Here is a 15,490-nt window from a genome sequence, read left to right as displayed (position 1 = left end):
CGATCTGCTACCATGTGGTATAGCAACCTGGGAAGGACAAGTTGCTACTGTAGATCTAGACCGCGAGGTTTGATGTGAACCGCATCGGCTTCCCCAGAGGGTCCAAGAGCCCTAGAGCCCCCATAAGGCCCTGGAAGGCTGGCTAAGGGTCCAGAGAGGGGGTGTGTTCCAACGTAGTTTGGTTCGAGGACTCCGGAACCTGTGTGAAAGGCACGCCACATGTTTGACGAGCCACCCTGTTTTGTTGAGAGTAGGTAAAGAAGAGAAAGAGTTATAATAGCTAGGAGCGGAAGAGAGAGAAAGAGCGAGGACGGGTGCGAGGGGAAGCCACAAGCAAAGCCCAAAAAAAGACCCTCCCAAGGTACAGCCTCATGCTTGGCTGCCTGCAGTCCACCTCGGCAGGTAGTATTTGGTGTTCTCGTAGACGAGGAAGGTGACCCAGGTGGCGGGCAGGACTCGCACGACGCCCGGGACTAGCCCACGGTAGAAGCCCCTGACACCTTCCTCCCGCCACAGCCGCGTAGCGACGCCGACGATGCCGCGGCCGAACCGGTTCTCGGCGTCGTAGTTCTGTAGTCTGCTGCGCAGGACCTGGTACGGGTACGTGACGGCGCCAGCAAAGAGCTTGGCCATCGTCGAGATGACCAAGGTGGCCTCGTTGGTCATGGTAGGGCTTTCTGCTGCTGCTGCTGCTGCTACTGCAGTATCATCCTGGCGTCCCCGAATCCTCCACGCGACGTATAGCCTCTTGGCCGGCTCGTACACGGCGAACTGGACGGCGCCGTGACTGACCCCGAGCAGGCTGATGCCCAGGCCACGGTAGAAGCCACGTAGGCCCTCCTCGCGCCAGACACGGGACGCGCCGGCCCACATGCTGGGGTACGCGCCGGCGGAGCCGCGATCGGACGAGAGCATGCGCGTCTTGAGGACCCAGATGGGGTTGGTGAGGACCTGGACGGCGGCGCCGGCGGCCGCGGAGCTGATGAAGTAGTCTTGAGGTGCGAGCCTGGCGCTGCCATCGTCGGTATTGTCGTCTTGGACAAGGCACCCGTCCGAGGAAGCTGTCGGCTGCTGCTTGAGCGACAGAATGGCCTGCTCGCAGCGCTTCTTGAAGAAGAAGAACGAGGCCCAGCTCGCGGCGTTGCCGACGAGGTTGGGCGTCAGCCCTCGGTACAGAGCGGCGATGGGCTTCTCCGTCTGTACCAGGCTCCTGAGCACCGCCACGGTCCTGAGCGGCGGCGGTGGTGGTTGCGCGAGGCCTGGTTTCGATGACGCCGATGCTGCCGCGGCTGCATTGCTGCGGTGGACTGGGGCAGCGGGTGTTAGCGAGAACAAAAAGTGCATCGCGGGAGGGTTGCAGGGCGGGAGAAAAAAAAAAAAAAAAAAGCCAGCCTGGAAAAGTCGTTGGCTTGCTTTACTTACTCTGCATGCGCGTCTTGACAATGTCTAGAGGGTGCACGGCGAGCGTTGCGACTGTGCCGGCGGAGAGGCCGGCGACGGTCTCGACCATGGCAGGTGAGAGGCCATCTCGACCTGCATCGTTGGCCACGACCATGAATGCACCTCTTGTTCTACTGTCTCTTGTTGAAGACACCTTACAAGTTCGTCATCGTGTTAGTTTTGGGCAGTTTTGGTGAATAAAATTTAAAGAGTGGCAGTTTTTTTTTTTTTTTTTTTTTTTTCTTGGGTGTAGTTTTCATTTGGGATCAAAATATAATTTCGCAATGGCTTTAATTACCAGTTTTGACGTCAACCATCCATTATACCAGTAATCTGGCCTCAAATATTTCCACTTTCAACTACCCAAGACACTTTCACTACAGCTGGCTAACTGGATAACTGGAATGGATATTTATTCCATCGGACTTGTGGTTTCACTCATTTGATTTGCTTGAACCGAGTTTAATGATTGATATACCAGACTGGTAGTATTTTATATCACGTGGACCAAACGGCCTCACTAAAACTGTTCATTCCCTAGCCATGCATTGGATGGCCTTTGGTCACATTAACATAAATATGCACCGCACTACATCTCTAGTTCCTAGGTACTTTTAATATTGTTATTACACCACAAGTCTTGCGTAAAGAAATCAACATTACCCTGGCACAGTAGCGGTTCTATCGCCAAGATCATTAAGTTCGTAGAGCACAGTCTATGGATGATGCTCATTACAATATAATACAGCGTCGCCAAACGACAGTTGAGAACTTGAACAGCAGCTTCCTCCTATCCCAAAGTGACCCCATGAGCCCATTTTAGGCAATATCATTGTACACGCACTGTCGCCTCAACCTCAGCGAAGTACATAGCTCTCCTCACTCGCAACTGGTCGCCACAAAGCTCGATCCATATTGTCGTTTACTCGAGGGGGGAGAAGAGCCTAACCACCACATGTCAGTATGCCGGACTTGAGGGGGAAAGTCTTGGTCTCGAAGTGATTCCAACACTTACTTGATCAATGATGGGCGAGGCTCGCTTCTGGTGTAGCCGAGATACAGGATCAAGGGCAAGTATCCATAGTGCATGGCAACGCGCGAGACGTCAATGAGCTTGCCAATGCGCTCCTAAAATAGAGATTTTTTTTTTAAAGCTGTCAGTGATTTTGTTCAAAGAGAGGGAGGCGCTTTCGTAAAGTATATAGATATCAGTGCGGGTGGGTGAGGCGGACCTTGGACTCTTCTGAAAGGGCAAACATGGTGAAGGCTGGGTTGATTTCGGGCTTTGCGGAAAGTTGCTGTATGAATGGGTCGCTTGTCTTTCTGCCTGCTTGAATAAAAGCAATCTCGGCTCTGGTGAATGGGTGTGTGGTGGTACCTTGAGGTTTTTCTTTGAGGTCGAATGCTCGGTCTTGAGATTATCTGTCGCGCGCGCAACGGTCAAAGAATCATGGCTGGGCCGTAACCTCTAAATTTTGACCAGAGTGGATACAACGCGCCAAATATGTGGAGAACAACGACTGCTGATGTCAGCTAGCTTCTTCGTACGGGCACTGTACAGTTAGTCGCGAAGCTATAAGTAAGTAGGTACCTGATCCCTGACAAGCACCCCACAGAGCTCTCCCACCGCCCTGGGCAAAATTTCAATCTTTGAACTGCGACGCGGTACCGTGCCCCCATTCCGTACCTGCATCATTTTGGAATTTGGGCAGTTCACGTACCTAATACCCACAACAACCACTGCTCCCTTGGCCCTCAACCACCCATCATGTCAAACAAACACTGGGAGCAGAACAAGGAGGCGACCGTCTACGTCGGTAACCTGGATGAGCGCTTCGGGGAGGCGCTCATGTGGGAAATGATGACGCAGATGGGCCCCGTCGTGAACCTGCACATGCCCATGGACCGTGTCTCGCGCACCCATCAGGGCTACGGCTTCGTCGAGTTCGACACCCCCGAGTCCGCTGACTATGCCGCCCGCGCACTCAACGGCATCCGCGTCTTTGGCAAGGTCATCCGCGTCAACAAGGCCAGCGCCGACAAGCAAAAGACGGCCGAGATTGGCGCCGAGCTCTTTGTCAACAACCTGGACCCCCAGGTCGACGAGAAGATCCTCTTCGACACCTTCAGTCGCTTCGGTCAGCTCGTCACTCCCCCAAACGTCGTCCGCGACGCCAACAACATCTCAAAGGGCTACGGCTTTGTCAACTTCGACAGCTTTGAAGCCAGTGACACTGCCCGAGACACCATGAACGGCCAGTACCTGCTGAGCAAGCAGATCACCGTCGAGTACGCTTACAAGAAAGATGGCAAGGGCGAGCGTCACGGTGACGAGGCCGAGCGAAAGCTGGCTGCCGAGGGCAAGAAGCACAACATCGTTCCCGAGCAGCAGCCTCTGCCTCCAGCATACCTCATGTCCGCTCCCGCGTCAACACCAGCCGCCACGACACCGGCAACTCCCACCGGCCCGGCCGCTGGTCCTCCGCCGGGCTTTGATCCCGCAGCCTCGAACGGTGCGATCGGCGTTGCTCCTCCTCACCAGCCGCATGCTGGCGTTCCGCCGTCGATGGTGCCGCCGGCCGGCATCCCTGCCGGGTATGGTGCACCTCCACCTCGTGGCGGCCCACCCGGATTTGGTGCCCATTTGCCACCCCAGGCAGCCGGTGCTGGACGCCACATGGGTATGATGGGTGGGCACGCACTACCTCCTGCTCCGTCCGGTCTGCCTGCTCGTCCGCCTCCTAGCATGGGCGGGCCTCCAGGCAATTTCCACCCCGGGATGCCGCCATCGGGATTCCGTGGTCCTCCGGGCCCCATGGGCCTGCCACCACCCCCTGGACAGCAGCCGCACCCAGGCTTTGGAGCACCACCCCCTGGGTTCGCCCCACCTAACGGAGCCCCGATGCCAGTGCCAGGAGGCTACATACCTCCTCCGGGTATGCCTGGGCCTCCAGGAGCACCAGCCCCACCGCCCGGCTTTCCCGTTCGCCGTTGACTCGGGAGCGCCATCAGGATAGTATAATCACAGGCCTGTCCGAATAAACCTCTTGTGTTAAGAAGGCTTTGCAAGGTTTACCCGCCAGCGATGCGTACCTAGGCTTCCGATATTCAGGCAGGCAATCTCGCCTTCTAGCGGCATATCGTGGAAAGTCTAGGTCCTACCGCATCAAGCGGTCAGCCCAGTACTGTCGCACGAATCGCGGAAAAAACAAAAGAGACGTCATGCCAAGTAAAGCATCGACACGCAAAGTCTTGTCTGCTGGTCGAATCGGATATGTGGAGACCCAAGACAGAGATGTTGGAGGATCGAGGCGCTTCACGGGCTCATTCAGCACCTCGTGTACCGGAGCTAGACCTTGGTGTTACTGTCAGGCGCTTCATACTTGCCGATTCACTCGCTCAATGAGCGCCTGCCGAGCCAGGCGCCTAGGTGGTGATCTGCCGGCTGCCGGGATAGGCTCACAGGTCTGTCTATGGCCCTGTTGACATGTGGTTTTAGAGAGCAAGAAAAGCTATGGCTTACAATGGGAAAGCGAGGAGTTACGGTGATTTGCATTTGATGGGGACATCCCTGTACTATTTGTAGTTGTGCATATACCATATTGTATGTTAGGCATATACCGTATGCATAATTTGAACCGCTTTGGTCAATGTTACTGTGGGAATCTATTTGCCTTTCAAATAGGTTTCTTCGAGTCATCTATTAAAGAGGGTTGAGAAAAGAGTTCGGAAAACTGCTACAGTATGTTGTTTTATACTCAATCCATTTCGGTTTTCACGTCTCAACATTCAAGCATACTCAGCTGTCAAAAACAGTTGGATATCCAGTAGCTACAACTACAAAATGGTGTGACAAACAGATACTCACATTATCAGAATGCTATCCAAGTCATTGTTACTTTAGCACCCCCAATGAACACTGCGAGCTACAACTGCCACCACCATTAACATGATTCCAAAGTCACGGTGAATTCCTGTGTCGAGACGTTCACATCTTGTCTATCTCTCTGCGACTTTTGTCCTCTGGCTTACCTACTTACCAACCTACTCGCTTGTGTTGCAAAGAACCTGCATATCAGGTCCTTAGTTAGGTTCAGCAATCATCACTCGTCAAGTCGATCAGGAGTTGGTGCTGAAATAAAACCTACGACCGAACTTACGCCTTTCTTTTACCAGGCTACGCACACGTCTCCAGCCTGCTTACTCGGACCCAATATATGGAACAAACAGGATTGTAACGCCATTGCATTCACTATACGTAGTCTCCGGGAAGACAGTGAAATACAGTCTTTTTTTTTATTTTTTATTTTTTTCTTCTCTCCGCTGAATGTTATGGTCCGCCTTTCATGGGTCGACCCGCTACGTAGACCGCTCTATGAACCCTTTGAGCGGCGGCAGGGAACCTTTTAATACCAACAACGCCTTACTTCGTGCCAAGGAAACGAATAGTGCCAGTAGGGCTGCCTTCCAAGCAGACCTCTTGTCTCCTGCAGGGAAGAATTCCCGCCCGCGACCCATTTTAATAAGGGTCGACGAAACTGTCGACCCCGTAGGTCAGATCCCGATGCCATATAAGGCATGCACTCCCAACTCTGAAAATATCAAATTGTGACCAAAGATATAACGGGTAAAAGAACCAAATTACCAGGCTCGTCTAGATATCAAAAAGACAGTTGGCGGAGATGTTCCTGCAAGCCCACGGATTTGTATACGGCGCGCCCCCTCCCCGTGAACCAAGAAAGAAAATAAGAGAGTAAAGCCACGACTCACTACGCATACCGCTTACGCAATATCGCCTTCCTTGGCCTCGGGCTTGTTATCAGAGGCAGGTGCAGCGGCAGCAATGGCCGCCTGCTTCTTCCGATTCTTCTCCACCTCGATCAGAAAGTTCTCCTCGATGGCCGCGCATCTCTTGAATGCCCGCTGCCAGCGATCTACCCAGAGGCGGGCAAGTAGCTTGTTGCTTGCAAGCGACGATGCCCTTGCTGCGAGTGCGTTCTCTATAAGCTGAAACAGCTCGCGCATCTCTTTGACCTCGGGGCCGTCCTGGTCCTCATTCATGGCAACATCACCATCCGGATTTTGCGCCTTGGTCATGGCAACTTGCCTCACTCGGCCAGTAACCTTGCGGACAGTGTTGAGAACGAGCTCATAGATGTGATCCTGCGCCAACCTTGACTCGTCGTCCTCTATGGCAGTAACTGCGCCCCGCCCTGCGCCGACGGCCCACTCGACAACGACGGCCGGTGTCAGGATGGCGTAGTTGAGCAGCTTCTCGACGATGGAAAGGGCCACACCTTGGTGGGCAGACCAGTATGCCATGACGGCCTCAATCACCTGTATCCGCGCCGCAACCGATGCGGCTCCGGCATCAAGAAGCCGGTCCTTGACTCGCTCGATACATGCAAGCACATGCGATAAGGACTTGCTACCCACGGCAAGAACTGCTGTCATGAAAACATCGGTGCTGGTAACCAAAGGATCGAGGCCTTGGTCGACAGCGCCGTTTTGGATCTCCTCGATGAAGGGCTGGATGGCCTCATCCGGCTCCTTTTTCTTGAGGAGATTTGCTATCTCACGTCCCTGAGCAGCGAAAGGAACATCTGATAAATACATTGTTAGCTGGGAGTTATGTATGGGCTGTGGCGGCCTGCCAAACGTGGACATCGCAAGTGAATCTGATGTGCCGAGGAATTAAGCTCCGCAAACCTACCATCGTTCTTGTACTTGAATTCCGGAACGTCTATCTCTTTCTCGGGACCAATCAACGACTTGTACTCGTCAGGTACAGTATTCTTTATACGTTGCGCAAAGCTCAATCGAATTTCCTTGTCCAGAGCACCGACAATGAAAGCCTTGAGAGGGTGTAGAGCGGGCAACTCTACATCGTCAACCCATTCGACCCACTTCCAGGTGAATCCGAAATTGCTCAGATGGTGTGAAAACCAGTCGATGAAGCGGTGGTTCAGCTCCAGGTCGTGGCGCGGAATGTTACGGTAGATGTGCCTAATTGCCCTACCAAGACTCGGTGCGATGGCAGCTGGAGCGATCTTGCATGTCTCCGTTAGGACAGAATGGTAGAAGACCAGCTTGTGTTCCGGCCTGGGTAGTTGCAGGATCTGAGAGAATACGGCGTCCACAACTACGTCTTCAGGCTTCCAAGTCGACTTGCCTGCCTCTACGTCTCGCAATCGATCAAAAGGCGTAGCGCGTTTGACGAAAGTGCCGTTTGAGAAATAACAGTCGATATCAATCAAAAACCGCGCCACTACGTTGCGGTTGTAGTGCAGCGTGTTGATCGTATCGAGAATGGCGTCGCGTATGAGCGAGGCTGCGATGGTCGTGTCTGGGGGTACTGAGGCGACATCCTGTGCAGCGTAGATGGAGATAGAAACCTCAGGGAATAGCGGTCGGTTGCCCGCGACTATAGTCTCGGGGACAGATATGGCGGGCAGAGGGTGCTTGGGGCAGTCGTCCAACTTGGACTGCTGCTCGACTTCCTCTAGGGGCATCTTCCACGGCCGCGGCAGACACTCAAGGCCCCAGCCACTGCCCGCTTCGGCCTGCAGTTGTTTCTGGAGTAAGCTAAGCAGACTCGGCGATGCCTCCACATCCTTCTCACCCGCCTCAGGGCAGTATGGGTCAACCAGCTTTTGCATTGGGTGGTCTTCGGAGGCGATGACGTCTGTCTTGTCCATCAACTCGGCGGCCTTGTCTGTCCACTGTCCAGGTGCCGCAGCCATGATGTATGGGATTGTCAGGAGGATGATCTTGACCAATTCGATACCAATGGTCTAGTCGGTTCAGAAAGAAGGGTCAGTAGATTCTTCCCGAGCGGCGCAATCGCATACAAAAGCGCAAACTTACATCATCGGAGCTCGCAGTCTGCAGGTCAACTGCACGGTTGAAAAGCTCGTCCAGTACAGGGAAGATGCCTTCACCCTCAAGGCATGTCTGGAGGCATGCCAGCAGCTTCAGCAGCGCCTTGACCTCGCGCCACTCGCCCGCTGTGATGGCCGTTTCCAAGGCCTTGCCCGCCCTCACCAGCAACTCCGCAACAAGCTCAGACTTGAGCGTGTTTGTGACCAGGACCACGGCGGCGACGAAGGGGGTTTTGAGTGGCTGCTCGACCACGAGCTGACACACCAGGTCCAGAAATCCGTTGCGCACGAATTCATCGTCATAATTATCTACGACCAGCCGCGAAACAGAGACGACATCCTCATGCCACTTACGCGCCGCCGACTCGGCAAGGCCCAAAAGCTGCTTTCGTATCCGGATGTAGGGAGGTGCGTGGGAGCTGCCGTCGTGGCGTCTACGGCCACCACCGCGATTTCGGCCATAGTCGTCGTCATCTGCAAGCGAAAAGGGAGGCATTGTATCAGTTGAATGAATTTGCGACTGCGACGTGGCCATATTGAGGGGATCTGGGCCTGTAGGTGACCAAAGTCTGAGACTGACCATTGTACCTGCGCTTCCTTGGGTTGTAGCCTCCACGACCACCATCACCGCGATATCGACGATCGTAATCGGCCATGATGGATGTTGATGTAGATGGCGCCAAGCCCAACAACTACCGCCGCGCTGCTCCAAGTCGAGACACAGTTCACTAGGCCAATTAGGCGAAAGTAATCAAATTGATGAAATATGTAAAGTTTGGATGCGATGGAATAAAGGATTTTATCCAGCAGGATGACGAATGCCTCGTATGGTGAACCAGAAAAGGGCGCTGATGAGAGCCCTGGTGTTGCGCGTGGGCAAATAACTACCGGGCTCGCGGTCCAGTCAATTGAAGCTCACCTGCAGCGCGTCAAGAGTTTAGTTTAGCTGAAGCTTGAGTGGGGCTACTCTTCATCTACTTACATAATCCAACCCCTACCAACCATGTAACTATTTTGGGACCTACCGTACATACGGAGGACCGTCATGAAATTGAGAAAAAAAGTGTTGTAAATCAGCCAACTGCCGAAAAGGAGCATGAATTGGATTGTCTCGGGTACTAGCAGCACTGTGCCATATTCCTATCCGCTGGGGATTTGATCTGACTATGGATGCGGATACTCGCATAAGGGCGAGAAACTTTGACGTCCAACACAAAACGCATCACTGAACTAACTCACTGCACCAAGCGCGGCCGACACAACCTAGCAATCATGTGGTTTTATGAATTGGACCCGACTCTCGCACCACTTCCGCGGAAAGCTACGATGGAAAACAGAATAGAGATACAAAATAAATTGATGCGAAATTGGCCCCCGTCCACCTATCGGGACCTTCTCAATGCCTGTAACCATTGCGCCCCTGAGTGCGATCTCATTCGGTAACTTCTGGTTAATGGATTGATCTAGTCATGTCGACTTTCAAACTGAGCGCATATGACATCTCTTAAACCTTTGGTAGTTCTGTGGCAGAGGCCATAAGACGAGGACCGCGTGCAGACCCTGGAGAACTAGGAAACTTACCGCCTTTGGCAGTGTGCTTGCGCAAACGAAACGAAACGTGGACAAGCCAGCATCACTCCAGCGAGTCAAGAACAGACAGCTGCTCGCCCGCCAGAGAACAAATCAAAATATCCCTTATCGCGCACAGACTGACTGAAATGCCGGTGCCAAATGTAGCTTGGGGAGAGTAAAGCCATATCAGATCATGCAGAGTGAAATCTAGAGGAGAAAAAGGTTGCAAATCTTGATCTGTTCTTCCAAAAAAAGGGCCGCCTCGAGCCTCAAACGTGATGAGGTCTTGGCACCGGGCAAGCAAATATCAGCCTGCTATGTTCCACATCCGGAGCCAATACGCAAGTAGACCCCTGAACCAATCCGGATCCCGAACACCACCGATAGTCGAGGGCGCTCGGGCCAAGGCGGCTTCTAGGCCGGCCTGGCACGATTTCGGGTTGTATCCCGGTTGTCCGTTCCAACGTTATCGACAATATTCTCTCAGCTGCTAGTGACGGCGGCTAATATCACATCAGGACAGCCCGGATCACTGCGGGGTTGTCAGGGGCGTTCGTTGCCGCTACATCGTAGCCAGGATCCTCTGCGTAATTCCCAAAATGGTGAGATGAGATGTCGTATCGTTTTCAGACCGATGTTACCGATACAATAGAAGCCCTATGAGCGACTGGAGCTCATAGGCTGTTCCATCCCCTCAATCTAACCTCGCAAGCATGTCCTCCTTCCGCATAGGCGTAAAGTGATCAATATCCAAGCCTTGGGCCGCCAGCGTAGGCCTCACGTGTGGCGGTACGAGTTGGTGGTTCAGCTGTGGAGCGATCGACAATTCTGGCGCAAGAAAAAAAAAAAAAAAAAAAGACAAGGCCATTGTTAGACTGGCATTCGAATGTCCTGTGAATGGAAAAAGACGGATGTACAACTTACCGTGCCGGTTGAAGTCAAATAGAGGCGGCAAGTCCCGAACCTGGCCAGTCTGATGCCTTGAGTCTGGCAATTTTGTTGATGGGTTGCGGAGATCGTCAAAGAAAGGATGAACCATTGCGTCGATGGCGCCAAGTCGCTCGGTCGGTGTGTACTCCAAGAGTCGAGCGATCAAATCAATGGCATTGTTGTCCGCCTTCCTGAGAACCCGGTTGAATGGGTGAGGCTTAATCTGAGGGAACTTATGCTCCATGTAGTTGGGGTTCATCGTACGGATTTGCTCCCTAGTCGGCGTGCCCAGAACCTTGATAATCTCCACGAGTTGATCTATACCAGACTCGCCTGGGAACAACGGCTGGCCAAGCATCAGCTCTGCCATAACGCAGCCCGTGGACCAGACGTCTAGGTTTGGCAAACACTCGTCGTTAGCCGAAGGCTTCAATATTCCTATTTTGGATCAGATTCCGGGCTACGTACCAATCTTGGTGGTATAGTTGGTGGCTCCAAAGATTAGCTCGGGGGCGCGGTAGTATCGTGAGCAGATGTACGACACGTTGGGCTCGTTCTCGACGAGAATCTTGGCACTTCCGAAGTCACACAACTTCAAAATACCAGTGGCTGGATCGAGGAGGAGGTTTTGTGGCTTGATATCGCGATGGCAGATTCCCTGAGAGTGGATGTAGGCCAGCGCCCGGAAGAGCTGGTAGATGTAGAGTTTGACTTCGAGAATCGGCATCGTAGTCTTCATCTTGTTAAAGAACCTCGACGCGCGATAGACGGTCTCAGGTACAAATTCTTGTACCAGGTTCAAATACACCTCATCTTTCTGCGTGTGGTCAGTAAAATGCCATCAGCCTTCGTCAGGTGTCAGTACTCACGCGCTCCCCATTAGAGTAGTAAAATGCTTTTAGCTGCACAATGTTCGGATGGCGAACGATCCGCATGATCTGTAGCTCACGGTTCTGAAGAACAAAAAAGTAGACCTGATTTAGCATCAATTGTTGCCAAGAAGGTTTGAGGGATACTCCTGGAGTCAAGCGCACCTTGAACCTCTTGTCCTGCAGAACCCTCTTTATCGCAGCATCCTCGTTCGAGGGTGACAGCTTTGTCTGGAAGACGACGCCAAATGAACCGTTGCCAACAATCTTGCATTGCGTGTACTGCAGATCGCGCGTCTCTCCGGTAATTCCATCTTGAACCTTTTCACGGATGACTTCTAGAGACACAGTCTGTTAGCTGCGTCTTGATGCACCGAGATTGAGGGGTTCCTCCTTAGGCGGTAGCAGGCTATACTGACCACCCATCCGTAGGGTATTGAAGGCTGCTGGACGGTTCTGAGACATCGCGGGCAGCCGACTCGATTTTCTCCAACTTCGTTACAGAAAATCTGATTCGGGAGGTTGTCGATCAGGTTCGTCAGGGTCCGCCGTGGTGGGCAACTAGGCCAAGAATATCGGCCTGGCAGAGGTGGGCTGGCGACAGGTTAATTGCTGCGCCGTCAAATTTCGATTGGGACAAGACGTTTGGTGAGGCAGTACGATCCGAATTGGTGCCTTTCGAGGGTGTCGCGGGGCGATATCGTACGCAGAATGACAAATCGATTGGTGTCCGTCGTCTCTTTCGAATCGAAGGGGAAAAAAACGTAGCGGTTGACAAAAGGAAGATACCGGGGTATCAGGACATACGCTGCGAAATAGACCACAGGACAGAAAGACGATTCAATTCAGAACTGGCGCAATTCGTCTTGTCAGTGGAGACACGAGCAGGGCTTTGGTAGGAAGTATGCTGGATTGAGAGCGGCTGGTAGATGGCGGGTATGTTGATACTGGGTATGTCAAAAGGTGGGCGAGGAATGGGAAAACACGAGGAGATCAGTGTCGCACTGGTCGACAGCAGAAAGTGGGAGCAGTGGGTGGTGACGGAGCAGTGGGGAAGCGGAGCAGTTAGAATGAACAGGGAACTTGAAAACGGATCAATAATAAGGTCGTGGTCACTGGGCGATGAAAAAGGGTGGTGTAGGAAAAGGAAAGGTGATGGTGGGGATACAGTAGGGGGGGTTCAGGTCACGAAGGGCGGCCAACCATACTCTTTCACTGTGTACAGGCAGGAGCCGCTGCCGCCTGGAAAAGCCAAACTGCTGCAGTCCAACTTCGACCAGCAAACCGATGTTAGTGAAAAAAAAAAAAAAAAAAGTCAATCCAGCACGTATTATAACGGTGTTTGACTCAAAAATCAGTTGATAAGTAGGTAGTTAACAGTAGAAACATGACCATGGATAAAAACGGTGAAGTGAATGAAAGGGCTTGCTGGTCTGCGATGGTGATCCAAGTGGAAGATGAGGAAATGACCAATTCGTTGTGGCGGTGGCTTGGAAGATGGATGAAAGAGGGGTTCCGATGGGCGACGCTCAACACCTGGCTGGGCGTTGACTGTTGAGCTGAATTGGCGAGAGCTCGGCTGGCTGGGGACCGACCTGACTGACGGACGATGTGGGCGGCTGGTAGCGGGCGGGCAGGTGCAAGGTCTCGTGCTGGGCGCGCGTGTTGTACCTTAATGCGGGTGGTGGGCTTCCAGGTGTCGTTAGAGCAGTCAGGGGGCCAGGGGCCAGGGTCCAGCAGCAACCTAGGCAGTCCGTAGCCAGACTCTGACGCACAACATGCGCGGCGCCCGGCAAGGCGACAAGGTCATTCAAGGTCCTCGAATTGGCAAGTGCTACCTACGATTTGCAGGTGTTCTCCAAAGGAAACCGCAAATTGTGGATTGTTGGTCGCTTGCTTAACTGTATCCGCTGGTCGAGGAGCTTTGGGCACCTTTTCCACTTTGCGGTTGCAGTTGACTGCGGGGTCAGGTTGTGGTTGTGGTTGTGGTGGTGGGCAGTGGCAGTGGCAGTGGCAGACGAGGGTTGAGCTGGTTGCGAGTCTGCCAACGCTGACTTTTGGGAAACAACCAACACCGTTTGGAAAACACCAACCCCAGCCACATGTGCTGTCGGGACTGTTTGTTTCCTTCTTGTTCCCCCCTTGCTCCCCTTGCTCTCCTGGTGTATGGCGATTGAAGCTAATCTAGGGTGCCTCGAGCTCGGGGAATTACTTGCGCGTCATTACCCTGAAGTATCAGAGTAGACTAGACGATGCAAAGAAGAGTCGATCCGTGGCCCGGCTTGGTTGTGTACCACCTAGTTGGTTGATCCAAATAGTGGGTTGCCCAGGGCAGTGGATGATGGTGCAGACGCGGGGAACATTGGGCATTGCCAGATCAAAGGTGCAAGGGACGTTGTCGATTGAGACAAGTGAGTAAGCTGCCTGCCTGCCAGGGTATCAGGAGGGGTACCTTCCACTTGGTCAAGGCCGGCTGGGTTGTATGCAATGACAATAAATAGATAAATAAATAAATAGGTTGATGTGCTAACTGGTTAAGTAATTCAAGTAAAATGCTGGCAATTTGTGTATATCATGTGTCAAAGAAAAAGAAACAAAAGGAAGTACATGCTTACCTGCACTATTATATGGGATCTTGTTGATAGCAGATGGTTTGAGTTAGGTACCTAAACTAGCCGATGAAGTGACTGCTTATTGTTGCCTTTGTCTTATTCTGTCCTTTTATTTTTCTGCCCAGTCAGACGCGATTTGGTCGCGACAAAGAATAGAGTCGTTTGAGTGCACAGAAAAAAAGCTGCAGCCCAACGAGATTAACGCGTTGGGTAGTTTTTAGGGGAGTTGCATAACGGTTTTCCCAATTTAAAACTCGAGGAATGAGAACTGAAGAGTAGAGGCGGGGCAAGGTCAGGGAGGGGAGCCAGTTTTATTCAACACATACATGCGGCATCAGCCACACAGATTATAGGGTGCTGCACCTACGTAGACTAGGAGCCTTACTTTAACCTACCTTGGGTTGACTACTGCCTACAGCAAGGTAGTAGAAATAACAATAGCACAAAATGCATGCATCATACCTGATGAACTTACATGACAACCTGAACAGACGGGGTTCGGTTCAGGTTTAATTGGGCTGGGATGAAAGAAACCTAAGGTACGGTACACCTCAGGGGGTGGGCACTGGTGGGCGGGTTGGCGGCATGTCCAAAGTCACGGTACTTGTCCTAGAGGTGCCCACCTTCATGAAGCGTCCACGCCCGCTCAAGTTTTGGTGGTTCGGTTTCGCAAGCCGCTTTGGAATCACTTTTTTTTTTGTATTGTTTTGGGAGTGTGCAGAGTATTTGTATACCTACATCAGGTCAATTCCGTGTGGACTTCTTGCGGCCCGAACGACGATCGCGTCCCGCCAGATATGTACGGAGGCATCTTTCCAGCCTCCGTCATAATTCGGCCGAATGACTTCAGAGAGCGAAGCGGTAGCAGGGAATTCCTTCGGGTTAGGTACCTGTCCTTGGCGTCGTTAATTGTTGGAGTTTGTCTTTTACCTATTTATGTGTATAGGTAAAGACTCGTTTCTTTTCTTCTTTGTCTTGCGATTTTCATTGGGATTGGGTGGACAAGATGAGCCGTGTCTCGAAGAAAGAGAAAAGGGAAAAAGAAAATCAACAGCGTTACGTACAGGTCGATGCTCGCACGGGTTTACTGCCAGATGATCTACAAGTGGTCAACAAGTAAGCCCAAGGTACATATACCCTGGAGCAGAAAAAAAAAAAAAAAAAAAAAAAAAAAAAAAAAAAAAAA

The 15,490-nt window shown here is 52.4% G+C and overlaps 5 protein-coding genes across 5 annotated transcripts; 1 reads left to right on the top strand and 4 right to left on the bottom strand.

Moving 5' to 3' along the window:
* Positions 1-369: 369 nt before the first annotated feature.
* PpBr36_04452 (uncharacterized protein) lies at positions 370-1,594 on the bottom strand (the record flags this gene model as incomplete). The annotated part of the gene is made up of 2 exons (XM_029891612.1): positions 370-1,307; positions 1,423-1,594. Coding segments are annotated over 2 exons (1,110 nt in total), but the record flags the coding sequence as incomplete, so codon positions are not given.
* Positions 1,595-2,362: 768 nt separating this feature from the next.
* Positions 2,363-2,699, bottom strand: PpBr36_04451 (uncharacterized protein; the record flags this gene model as incomplete). The annotated part of the gene is made up of 3 exons (XM_029891611.1): positions 2,363-2,384; positions 2,456-2,568; positions 2,673-2,699. The coding sequence occupies 3 exons, from the start codon at positions 2,697-2,699 to the stop codon at positions 2,363-2,365; spliced, it is 162 nt and encodes a 53-aa protein (XP_029750224.1).
* A 509-nt stretch (positions 2,700-3,208) lies between these two features.
* PpBr36_04450 (uncharacterized protein) lies at positions 3,209-4,435 on the top strand (the record flags this gene model as incomplete). Its single annotated transcript, XM_029891610.1, has 1 exon — positions 3,209-4,435. The coding sequence occupies one exon, from the start codon at positions 3,209-3,211 to the stop codon at positions 4,433-4,435; it is 1,227 nt and encodes a 408-aa protein (XP_029750341.1).
* Positions 4,436-6,222: 1,787 nt separating this feature from the next.
* Positions 6,223-8,977, bottom strand: PpBr36_04449 (uncharacterized protein; the record flags this gene model as incomplete). The annotated part of the gene is made up of 4 exons (XM_029891609.1): positions 6,223-7,043; positions 7,154-8,234; positions 8,308-8,795; positions 8,902-8,977. The coding sequence occupies 4 exons, from the start codon at positions 8,975-8,977 to the stop codon at positions 6,223-6,225; spliced, it is 2,466 nt and encodes an 821-aa protein (XP_029750360.1).
* A 1,610-nt stretch (positions 8,978-10,587) lies between these two features.
* On the bottom strand, positions 10,588-12,157 carry PpBr36_04448 (uncharacterized protein; the record flags this gene model as incomplete). Its single annotated transcript, XM_029891608.1, has 6 exons — positions 10,588-10,721; positions 10,818-11,216; positions 11,292-11,640; positions 11,693-11,776; positions 11,858-12,030; positions 12,112-12,157. The coding sequence occupies 6 exons, from the start codon at positions 12,155-12,157 to the stop codon at positions 10,588-10,590; spliced, it is 1,185 nt and encodes a 394-aa protein (XP_029750359.1).
* Positions 12,158-15,490: the final 3,333 nt, after the last annotated feature.

This window comes from Pyricularia pennisetigena, chromosome 6 (assembly GCF_004337985.1).
Source record: "Pyricularia pennisetigena strain Br36 chromosome 6, whole genome shotgun sequence".
Taxonomy (NCBI): domain Eukaryota; kingdom Fungi; phylum Ascomycota; class Sordariomycetes; order Magnaporthales; family Pyriculariaceae; genus Pyricularia; species Pyricularia pennisetigena.
This window is presented reverse-complemented; position numbering and strand designations above follow the sequence as displayed.